The sequence below is a fragment of the Magnolia sinica genome, chromosome 5 (assembly GCF_029962835.1).
Source record: "Magnolia sinica isolate HGM2019 chromosome 5, MsV1, whole genome shotgun sequence".
NCBI lineage: Eukaryota > Viridiplantae > Streptophyta > Magnoliopsida > Magnoliales > Magnoliaceae > Magnolia > Magnolia sinica.
This window is the reverse complement of record NC_080577.1, coordinates 91,027,529-91,039,991: the sequence shown is the minus strand read 5'-3', so window position 1 is coordinate 91,039,991 and position 12,463 is coordinate 91,027,529. Positions and strand designations below refer to the sequence as shown.

The following is a 12,463-nucleotide window of genomic DNA, read 5'->3' as shown; positions in this document are numbered from 1 at the left end:
CAGTGGGGTGGACTTGGACCTGATTTTTGTCTCAAAAAATAGATGGTCCATCTGTGTCCCTGCGAGGACCTGAAATGTAGGGCTGAAAGTCCGGCGTGTTGGGTCAGGTTGGTGCTCAACCCTAGCCCCACCCAAGGTTCCTATACCTCAACCCCAACCCAACCTCGGGTTGGGAATTCTCAACCCAAGCCGACTCGGTCAGGTTGGTCAGGTGGATACATGTTAATATTTTCGTTATTACATTAGTCTATTATATTTCAATACAGATCTTATTTTTTGTACCTATGATTTTATGAATTATATATGTGGTTATTTATCATAAAGAAAATTAATTTTCCTAAACAAACAAGCTAAAATATAGGACAACTCCTTTAAAAGTCGTGTTGTGTAGCACGCAATCTATTCCGGAGAGAAATCTGGCGTATCTTGTTAGTTTGAGTCATTGAAAATGACGTGGACCAATGAGACCTGACAGCACCGGAGTTTCCTGTGCCTTCAACAAAGACGATCTGCACTCAATTATAATTTATAAGTAACTTATATATCGACCGGGTTCGGGTTGGGTTGGGCAACCCGAGACCTCAACCCGAGTCCAACCCAAGTTTTATCGGGTTGGTGTTTGTATAACCCAATCCGAAGTCCAAACCTGATACATCCTGCCTGAGGCCAACCCAATGTCAGGTTGGTCAGGTTGAACCCACCCAACTTTCAGCCCTATTAAAATGAGACCAGTTAGCATCCACAATGGGCCAGGTAGGCCTAATATTTCAGGCCCAAAATTTTAATGGTTCGGCTAGTGCTGATGATGGCCCAGCCATCAACGGCCCTAATCATATCATGGTCCCTGCTTAAGGGGGCTGTTAAGATAGGCAGAATGATATTTGACAATTGATTAGGATTCACACGTATTCGGCATGTCGAGGTCAAATCATCGATCTGGACTCTCTGGCAAATAGGTCTGACATGATAGGCTTGGTTTTTGGGAGCATGCTATCATCAAGGTGGGGCCCACTTAGGTTAAAGGGCACACAACACTGGTCCCCACATGAGCAATAATGCATAAACAGATGAATAAGCAAAGGAAGTACTTTTTACAGGCATGTGAATGACTCGTAATATAAGCCTATTCTACATGCACTTGGAGCTGTACACAAATCGAGTTAGCTCGGTTAAGTTGCTCGACTCGACTCAAAAAGGCTTGATTCGACTCGGTTTGAAACTGAGTTGAGCTGAGCTGGTTTTTGGAGCTCGAAAAAATTTCGAGCTGAGTTCGAGCTTGTCTGAGCTCGAATCAACTCGGATCGAACCCCAACTCGAATTGAACTCGGATTGAATCAGTTCGGCGACTTCGTTATTTTGATATTGACGTTGCTCACCAAGTGTTCGATGAAATGACTCAACGAAGTGTTGTTTCAGATGCATACATTCTCCGCGGGATTGGCTGGTGGCGAGGAAGGTATGGATACGAAACAAATCACTACAAAAAAAAAATATTACATGATAAAACTACACTCCTATTTTGATTTTGATACTCATCTATCGAGTGTTTGATGAAATACTTGTAAATTGTTGTTGTTGTTTTGCATATTGTGAGAAATTGAAGGTGTACTTCAAGTGTTTGAGAAAATGTCACACAGGCTCGAATTGGCCCGAGCTGTTGGCCAAACTGAGTCGAGTTGGCCAGTCAGGCTCGAGGACCGGACCAAACTGAGTTGAGCTAGCCAATCAGGCTCGAGGACCGAGCCGAGCTGAGTTCGAGCTAGGGTCAGCTACTGGCCAAGCTGAAAGCTCAACTCGGTTCCACACTTGTTCTACATGGACTTGTCTAGGAATTGGCCTCAATTAAATTATTATTATTATTTAAAAAAAAAAGGTTTTTACATATGACGACCTCCCTTTTATCCCAATACATATAAATCCCTCTGCATATGAGAATTGATCACCTACAGTTTGCCAAGCAGGTGATTTTTTCGCCACATAAAATCATTCAGATTTAAAAAGAAAGTCAGCATTTTATTTTTTTGGCTGAAAACTGGTTGCATAGCTATTGCAACACAGGCAGCTTGTATGTAATCAGTTCTCTTTATATATTCCTAAATAACTCTTTTCATTTTTCATTACTGTTCTAAAACCATCCAATGGTTAACATCCATTAGAAAAATGTGAAAACCTTGTCATAGCCATTATAGTTTACTTTTGACTACCGGAAGAAGCCTTTTGTTAGCTTTGGTTTTGGAAGGTTAGGGTTGGGGTTTTGGAGATTTGAAAGGGGTAAAATGTTGTTTAAAAAAAACAAAAAAAAAAAATTTGCTAGTTTAATCATAGTTATCAATCCAAAAAATCGTGGCCAAGTGATATTTTTTTTTACCATATAGTGATGATCTTATTTGGCAAAGGGCATTGGAGAGTGTGTTACTTGTCTCTGGGCCAAAAGGGAGAGTGTTGTAGAGATGCTCGCATGGGAACCGGTTTTCATGGGTACTCGTAAGCACGTCTTGACACATGATGTGAGCATAAAATCCGAACGGGCCACTAGATGAGTCACCTCATGAAACCCCCAAGGTTCAAAAGTTAGCCTGATTTAAAATTTTGATGGGCCATAACAGCGTGAAAGGCAAATCAAGGGAGGGAATTCCCTCTCACTTTGCTATGGCCTTGTCCCCACATCACATGTCAAAAAGTGCTCACAAGTTCCCATGTGAGCATTTCACCGGTACTTTATATCAAAACCTCTAAAAAATAACATCTTGTAATAGGGTCATTCCAAGAAAAATGGCATTTACATAAACTTTCATGCAATGAACGATTCTACTAAATGACAATTGGTTTGGACAGATAATCACAAAAGAATGATGAAATGAACAAACCTGATCTCTGATTTTTGGACACTTGTGGAAATAGGATCATTGGATAGTTTTTGTTTTTAACCATCCAATAAATGTCCACCAATCTGATAGCCAGTTAATCAAATAAATGTAATATGTGGTTATGATGCATCTAAACGAGGACCCACAATTTGGACAGTTTAATTTGAATTATTTTTATGCCAAGTATGCAATTTCTTAATAATATCTAAGTGCCTAGGAATCATCCATCACACCCTGCAAGAGTATTAAAGTTTTTCTCATAAAGCTAATGGTAGGCGGTGTAATTCACTGGCTGAGATTTGCTAGAATATATCTGGATGTATTGCTAGGGGACAGCTGGAGGCTTTAATATGAGGTCATGATATTTTAACGATCACACACCTTAGATAGAGATAGAGTTTAGAAACTCTTTTTGTAATATTTTAGCTCATTTATTACTTTGTTGGCACAAGTTACATGTGCCTATCTGCATTTCATGTGTGCGGTTAGGATAGTGTGAGCATGCCCAAGTGATACTCGAGCCAAGTTTGATTGAATTGCATTGAGATAGACAATTAAGATCAAATTCAAGGACTTGGCTGCCCTCTCAACCACCAACAATTACAGCAATTATGCAATTGGAAAAGTAGGAGTTAGTTTTTCCGGATGGATTCTTTATACCTTATGTTACGGTAGTTCTCTCGCATGGACTTCTCTGTCACCAATAGTTATGGCCTTTGTATTTCTCAATGAAACCAAAATGATCATATTTAAAATAAAAGGGGCTAAATAAGGTCGATTTTACTAATATATAATTGATGTTCAACACAGTCAACAGAGAAATAAACTAAATTAGAGAAACAAAATGAAAAATAAATACATGAATCGCATGTATGGATAGACAATTGGGGTGAATGATCAGTAAGATGTAACCAATGTGTGAACTTTCAAGTAATAATTCGATTGACAAGGATCTAATGATGGAAGGTCATGAATATTTATGCTACTACTACGCATACTACAATAAAGGCATTAGACAATAGTGATCTAAGCTAACCTAAATCTCAAACATTCTATAACATAGATGGACAGAAGTAGAAGAACTAAAAACTAAAGTATGATAAAAGGCATCGTTGCGATAGATTGTGTTTGGCGTGTGCCTAGTGCTCTTCATCGCTTGCTCCTTGCTCCTTTAATAACTCTGGTAGGCAGTGAAACCTTCATCGATTTTCCTTGCTGATCCAGAATTCTTGACAATCATGGTGCTCAGTTGTTCTCTGATCATTCATAGCCTAAGAGATCTTCAGATGTCAAAAAAATCATTTTGAGATCTTTTACCAGTGTGGCTGTGGAAATTCGTAGATCTTACATTATCAGTTTTGCTAGAGTCGGATCAATCCTGAATCAATTGGTTCCACTTCGATGATGATAAGGTTCTTGAATCTTAGTATTCATCACGGGAGCATATCTAGAATGTGATAGGATCCCAACCTCGACAGGACTTTTGTAACCTTGTCAAGTATATCACTTTTGTTACACATATTAGAGTTATGTGTCATTCATCACTTCATCTTATCTACATCTATGCGTAGGATTCTGCGCTACTTATAAAAAGTGATATATCTCCAAATGGAGTGGAGCGAAAGATACCGTTAAGTGTGTAGTGCTAACACATGGCGCCATTCTATTGGTCCACGTAAGTGTGCCAGAAGTGGGTGTGAACATCCTTGACCTTTTTTTCTCTGAATACGGACGGTTAGCGTAAGATGAGGCCCATATATAAAAGGGTTGGATCAATGAAAAGAAACTCGGTCCAATAGCTAATAGTCGACCGAAAACCAAGTCAAATTTTTGTGATAGTTTACCACCGTTTTGAAAATAGTGGTGACTATCTTCATCACATGTGTTACTCATTTGCACGTATCCATACCATGAAAATAATCGGGAACATTGCAGATGGAGCACATCTCTAAAATCACACTGATCAAGCAATCCTAACCAAGCAATTGGTGGCTATCAATTGGACGGTTAAAAATAGAAAATGAATGCTCAAAATTCTATGGACAGCAATTTGGGTCATTCTTCATCCACAATTGGGTCAGCAATTTGGTTGGTCCGGATTGCCATGTTAATATTTTTATGTGAATGGGTGAAGAGTCACCACCAATTTTTAAACACCAAAGAAGCATCGGAGGACTAAGTCCAAAATAATAATAATAATAAATAAATAAATAATGAGATCCACCGTTTATCTGCAACTTATATAAGTCGGAGGACCAAAATCAGATAATTAATTGAACAATTCTAACCTCCTATTGATGGGCAATTGTTTGTTGAACTGGGACCATTGATGTTTTTGGTTTGGATCACCCATTATATATTCTTCAATTGGAAAATTACAACATCAATTTGGTATAGTTTCTTTTTTTTTTTATGGCTCATTTAAAGTGGGACCCATTATTTGAACGGCTTAATTTCAGTTATATCATATAGTTTTTCATGTGTATGAACCATTGGACAAAGGAGTCAAAAGTCATTTGATAATATGGTAGAGCTTGATTTTTAATAACCCACTCTCAATCTATAAATATACTTTATTAATTAAATTATAGTGTCTTTATCTTTAAAATGATATTTATATACTGCCATAGTTATATTGGAGTTTGTAAGAGAATTACAGTATACTCACCTAAATAATATGATGTGACTCCTTTATGGCCATATTTATACCTTTCAATAATTCTTCTAAGTTTATATAAGAGAGTTGCAAAATTGGCCTCAAAAGATATCATATGTAACTTTTCAGGATACTTGCTCTTGCTCCGGTGGTAGACTCTCGGGAGTTTCAACACCTGGCCAAGGTTCGAGCACCCATACGCGGTGAAATCCCACTAAGGCGTGAGTGTGTGGTGATGTGTGTGCGTCTTTTGAATATATATATATATATATATATATATATGTGTGTGTGTGTGTGTGTGTGTAACTCTTAAGTGCTATTATCTTTAAGTCAATATTTAAATCCTACAGTAATTATACCAGTTTGTACGAAAGCAAATCGTGTCCTGCTCTAGCCTGGACGTATTAAGGGCTCTGTGAGACCCATCATGATGTATGAGTTTTATCAATGCCGTCCATCTATTTTTCAGATCATTTTAGAGTATAAGTCTAAAAATTAGGCACATCTACTGGACCACTCCACAAGAAGCAATGGCCATAATGAAACTCACCATTGTAACCTTCCTAGGCAACACTCTGATGTTTATTTCCCATCTAACCTATACATAAAGTTATACAGATGTAGATGAAGGGAAAAGACAAATATCAAACTAATCTAAAGCTTTTGCCACTCACAAAAAGTTTTTAATGGTGAGAGTTCAATTCCCACCGTGTCGTCCACTTGAGCCTTAGATCTGCCTCACTTTTGGGTTTATATCCTAAGAGTCCGGATCCTCTGCCTCTGGGAGGCAGAGAGTCTCTGCCTCCCGCAATATCATTGGTCCAGCTCGACATAGCTGCCACGTAGGACCAGCAAATCTGTTTCCGTTTCATATAAAAATAAAAAAATAAAAAAAAAGAAAAGAAAATCTCTTAGCCGTCTTCCCTAACGGCAACCGCACCACGAGAAAATCTCTCCGCCGTCTTCCCTAACGGCAACGGTACCATGAACGGCAGTTTCCATTTCCGGTTCGCAGAGATTTCTTCTCCCCTCGTTTCTAATTTCAAGTTCTTTCCGTTCACGGATGGATTTCATCAAAGCGGAAGAAAAAGAGGGGTTTTTTCTTTTGAAGATCGGAGGCCCTCTTTCCCCAATCTCTCACAATCCCTCTTGCCCATTTTCCCTCGGGCAGCCGATAGCTGATTTCTGCTATTTCTTCTATTCATCCATCGAAGATCCACCCCACCTCACAGGTATTTTATTTTATTTTTTATAATTTTTTACAGATTATCTATTTATTTATGTTTTCCTCCATTAAAAATCCTTTTTTTTTTCAAGGCTATTTTCTGTGATCTGCAATGGACTCACTGAATGAATGGTTCAGATACCGGATTTTTAAATGAGGAACATTGGATGCTGTTTTTGAATTGCCTGTATGCATGTAGACTAATAGGAGATTTTCAGGATTATTCAGATTTACTTACAGATAGAAGTGTCCTGAATAATCACTCCTACCATCAAATTTTAACAAATTCAATGAAAAATATCATGCAATTGCACGCCACTGCCTCTCGTGGTAGACAGCCTGAAAATGAGTTGAGCACTCCTCTCCCTCCAATATTAGTGGACATGAATCTAAAAGATCCATATCGAAATGGGTAATTGAAATTTGTATATTGAATGGTCAGGATCTTCCAAGCCCATTTTGAGGAGCATTAGACAAATAATCTGGATCACCAAACAAGGGGACCCACAAGTATCTAAATAAAAGCATTAGGACCACTAGTCCCATTTATTTTTTTTATACATGCAGCCCAGCAGATTCCTGAAACAGTGTTTTTGACCCATCTACACAGGAAGCTTACTTGATGACAATACATGTTTATGGTCAAGCACAATGCCAAATCCCCATGTAATAAACATCCCTAACTACAAATCTCCTACAGCTAAAAGTACAAATCTAGAAGTTCTTGGGCGGAGCCTATGGATTTTGAATTCTTCCAGCGGGCCAATTCAAAATTTTGATTTTGCCTAGCTTAAACCCAGCCTATTAACATCCCTATGAGTAACAAACTTGCATGGTTATGTATCTATTTAGAAATTGGAAAATATTTTAGATCTTGAATTAAATCAAAGAGAAACATTAATACTTTATATGAGTGATATAAAAGTAATTAACATTTAGCTGAGTTATGAGTCTTTGATTCTAACAATCAAAATTCTATAGGAAAATCCACAACTGGCCCATATGCATAACGTACGACAACTGCTGAGTTCGACCACAGTTAAACTTAATTAACTTGCTGAAATAATACCATAGAAACATTAAGCTAGTTAAAAGACTTGAAAGTTTTTAGTATACAGTAATTAGAATTTACATACGGGACCCATGATAACAGTTGATTTCTTTGCAACCCCCTTGTGGACATGGATACCTTAAAAAAGATAACCGAAAAAATATCCTCAGATTTGGCCTTAGTTTTAGCTACAAGATATTAACATTTCCACCATTGTTAGTTTTGATGTTATTTTGCCACTATACAATAATTTGCAGTTAGAACTAAAAATTAATATGCCATGTGTATGCATAAATTGATTAGATTATTGTTGTAAAGTAGGTCATTTATTTTTAAACACTATTTTTGCCTTTCAGGTCAATGGAAAGTACTATTTTCTTCAAATCATGTACACCACGTGAGTTGGAGGACTCGTCTCAATCACAACCTCATATAGACATTGAATCAGAAAATGATATAAATGAATTAAGAAGCTCTAATGTATATACGAGTGATTCAGGCATAGATGAAAATGCATCTAATTTGAAAATTGGTGATGAATTTGAAACAGAGAAAGATGCATATAAGTTTTACAATAGTTATGGACGGAAAGTTGGTTTTAGTGTTCGGATTGATACTAGAACTATAGACCGTAAGACGAGAGTAGTGAAAATGAGAAAATTCGTCTGCTCTAGAGAAGGTAAACGACCATCTGATAAACGTGACATAAATGTGAAGCAACACCGCGATGAAACAAGAACAGGTTGTAAGGCATACATGACAATTAAGTTGGGAGTTAACGGTAAATATCAAATTACCAATTTTAATAGTGATCATAATCATATACTTGCATCTCCAGAAGAATCACATTTACTAAGATCACAACGAAAACTTTCTGTAGCTCAAGTAATGGTAGCTGATGACTGCGACAGATCTGGTATAAAGCCAAAAGCAACATTTGATTTAATGAGCAGACAAGCTGGTGGTCGACAATATGTTGGACATAATATGGTAGATTTCAAGAATTACTTACGGACGAAAAGGATGAATGCAATGAAACAATTCGATGCTGAGGGTCTACTGCAATTTTTCAAAACAAAGCAAGTTGAAGATCCAAAGTTCTTTTACTCCATTCAAATTGATTTTGAAGATCGTATTACCAATATTTTTTGGGCAGATGGAAGAATGATTTTAGATTACGATCTTTTTGGAGATGTAATTTGTTTTGACACGACGTATAGAACAAATGAGTATGGACGACCATTTGCACCATTTCTTGGTGTTAATCATCATAGACAAACAGTTTTTTTTGGGGCTGCACTTCTATATGATGAAACCATTGATTCTTTCAGATGGTTGTTTAAAACTTTTTGTGATGCAATGTCTAGAAAAATGCCTCAAACCATTCTCACAGATTAGGATAAGGCGATGTCAAGTGCGATTAAAATGGAATTAACAAGAACAGTTCACTGTATTTGTGTTTGGCATATGTTTCAAAATGCGTGCAAACACCTAAGTCATTTATTTAATTCTTCTGAATCTTTTGGCAATGATTTTAGTAAATGTGTCTATGATTTTGATGATGAGGGTGAATTCCACCATGCATGGGAAACAATGATTCAGAAATATGATCTTACAAATAATACATGGTTGCAACAATTATTCAATGAAAAAGAGAAGTGGGCATTAGTGTATGGAAAAAAAGTATTTTGTGTTGATATGAAAAGCACACAACGTTGCGAAAGTTTGAACAAGGATTTGAAGAGATACTTACATCCAGGGCAAAATATTCTCAGATTTTTTGAACACTTCGAACGATTGGTGGATGATAGAAGGAACGCTGAATTAGAAGCAAATTTCAAAATGACTCAAAGTTCACCCATTGTGTTGTTTCCTATTAATATTTTGGAGCATGCAGCTAGTGTCTACATGACAACCATTTTTAAATTATTCCAGTCTGAGTATACCAACAGTCTTGGTCAAACTGTTGAAAAACTAGAAGAGTCTGGGATGGTGATTAAATACCAAGTACGTGAAAGTAAAAAGCATAGACTCCACATCGTTACTGTGAACTCAACAGATGAGTTTTTTGAATGCAGTTGCAGAAAGTTTGAATTTATGGGTATTTTATGTTCCCATATATTAAAAGCAACAAATCATACCCTCACAAGACTGCCATCGAAATACATCTTAAAGAGGTGGACCAGAGAAGCTGCTTCATATTCCTTTCCGTCGGTTGTTAGAGGATGTGGCTTGGATGGAGACTCTAAGAAACTACATTCTCATCGTTATAACAGCTTGATTTCCAACTTTGTTAAGTTGTCATCAATGGGTTGTGAAAGTGAAGAGTCATTTCAATGTGTTACTAAATATTCTGAGTTGATGCATCAGGAATTGCAAAAAATATTTAGAGAAAAAGCAAAATTAAAAGGACCATCATCCATTGAAGATTGTTGCAATAATAATGAGAGTTATAGACAGGATGATTGTGTAATTTTAAATGTTGACAATGCACAGTTGAAAGACAAAATCATTGAAATAAAAAAAGAAGCTCATGAAACAAGAATGGGGAATCTCAATGACTTTAACAAAGAAGATCCTGAAATTAAAAGAAAAGAAACTGAAATTGTTGAAGGTAAAGAAGAAGCTTATAAAATCAAGAGAAAGGAGCAATGTCGTGGTAGACCTAGATTTAAGAATTGTTTGGAAAAGGAAAAAACAAAGAAACGCCAAAAGAAAGTGCAGAAAAGTGAACCAATGCTATACCCTACTATTAAAGATCTCAGAGATGTGTCAAATCCAATCCATCATCATACATGTCTCACACAGGTACGTTGTTACCATCTTGATTTAATATGTAGAAATTTAAATATTTTCAAATCAATGGAAAAAAATAATTGTTAAATTTATATTTATTTGTGAATTTGATGTTCATGTTGTTACTTGTATCAGGGATACAATGGTGTTTGTTTGGATCCCGTGACTACGTACTTTCAATCAGGGTTATCTCATTCCGTCGTTCAACCACATCAAGCCGTCCAAGGCCATCTCCAACCCTCGATTCACTTTCCTAATAATTTAAGTTTCACTCAATTACTTAAGGTAGGAAATCGCATTTATGAACAATTTAAATAATGCATATTAATTCTCTTATATTTTTTTGATACTAACTTGGATTCATGGAATGATTAATATGCAGAATACTACAAATTACGCAGCATTCCAACATCCTGTCGCAGGTTGTAGTAGTTCAATAATTGGAAAAGAAGGACAACAATCCTCGTGACTTATGAATGTTCTACGACAAATTTATTATCTAAATGTCATTGATTTTCTACTCCTACTATCACAAATGTTTGCTTGTATAGACAGTAGATTACAAATTCTAGGCACATTTGTTCTTCTCGTTATTTTTTGTAGGTGGCTGTTACTTTTTCCTTACATTTGTAGTTTCTGTGGATGGTATGCATTTTTAACATAAATAACGAGTTCAAAAATTAGATGATTAAACTATGGGTGCTTTATTCTTTTTGTTATTTATTTTAAACTAGCTCATGAAATTTTTTCTCTAGACGACACTCCATTGTTCTCTAGTATATATAGCACATGGACTGCATAAAACCTAATCTGGGATCCTAATCTTTTGATGTACATATCTGTAGAGAAATGTGTTGTTAGCGGCTTACTGTTTATAGTGGCATTCCAATTGTTTATGATATTTTGTGGGTTTTGCCTCTTGTTGGGCTGGTGATGATGAGATGGGCTTATGGTTTTGAAGAGTTGAATGTGACTGAGATTTCATATGTGGAAGCTTATGGTGTTTCCATCAGGCTGTTGATGGTGGGCCCCAGACTTCTTCAAGGAGCTGCTGCAAACGGAGCTGTTATAGTGCATTTTGATATTTAGATTTTTTTAGCAATAGTATTTTGGTGAACTCTTTTTTTTTTTCCCCTTTATCCATCCCATGGATTGTTGATACTGGTTTTTTTTTTTTGGGTGTGTGATATTTGCTAACGGCATCAATTTCAGATAGTCATGAAGTATTTTGGTGTATATTATTCCATTGTGCCGTAGATAGGTATTTATTTTTCGAATACTTGAAATTCTAGGAAGTTTTATGGTGTATCTCCATGCTTAAAAAGCTGTTATAAACTTCTGATTTGATTTTAGCGGTTGTCATCTTAAATGCATGGATTTTGCCATCTTGCCAATGCCATTTAATTTAATTTAATTAATTAATTAATTAATTTTAAATCTTTGCATATTTATGGAAGGAGCAATGAATTTTTGCTATCTCATCGATTGTTGATTCTATTTACAAATTGGATTTGGAAAATTATCAATATTATCATGTCCTGTGCATTGGAATGTGCCTGTTGAGCCTGTATCAAATTGGACACTGTTGGGTCTACAGTATGAATGATGGATCATACCTCCTCATAATATAACATTTAAATTATACCTCATCATCTACCCATTTCATTGGATTCAATAATGACTCTAAGGATCTCCTTTCGACACGAAGTGGGCCAACTGTTTCATCCCTAAGGACATATATTATTGGATTAGTACAAAAAGATTTAAAAAATAAGTGAGTGGAATAAAAATTAAATACTTAAAGCATCTTACTTGATTTTATTCTGAGCTTTAAGAGTTGTAATTGCATTCAGTTCTTCTTGAGATAA

General features: G+C 36.2%; 1 protein-coding gene across 1 annotated transcript; it reads left to right on the top strand.

Annotated features, from left to right (window-relative positions):
• Positions 1 to 10,392: 10,392 nt before the first annotated feature.
• On the top strand, positions 10,393 to 11,219 carry LOC131246294 (uncharacterized). The gene is made up of 3 exons (XM_058246254.1): positions 10,393 to 10,607; positions 10,731 to 10,880; positions 10,978 to 11,219. Exons 1-3 carry the CDS (start codon positions 10,536 to 10,538, stop codon positions 11,062 to 11,064), a joined length of 309 nt encoding a protein of 102 aa, XP_058102237.1. The 5' UTR covers positions 10,393 to 10,535; the 3' UTR covers positions 11,065 to 11,219.
• Positions 11,220 to 12,463: the final 1,244 nt, after the last annotated feature.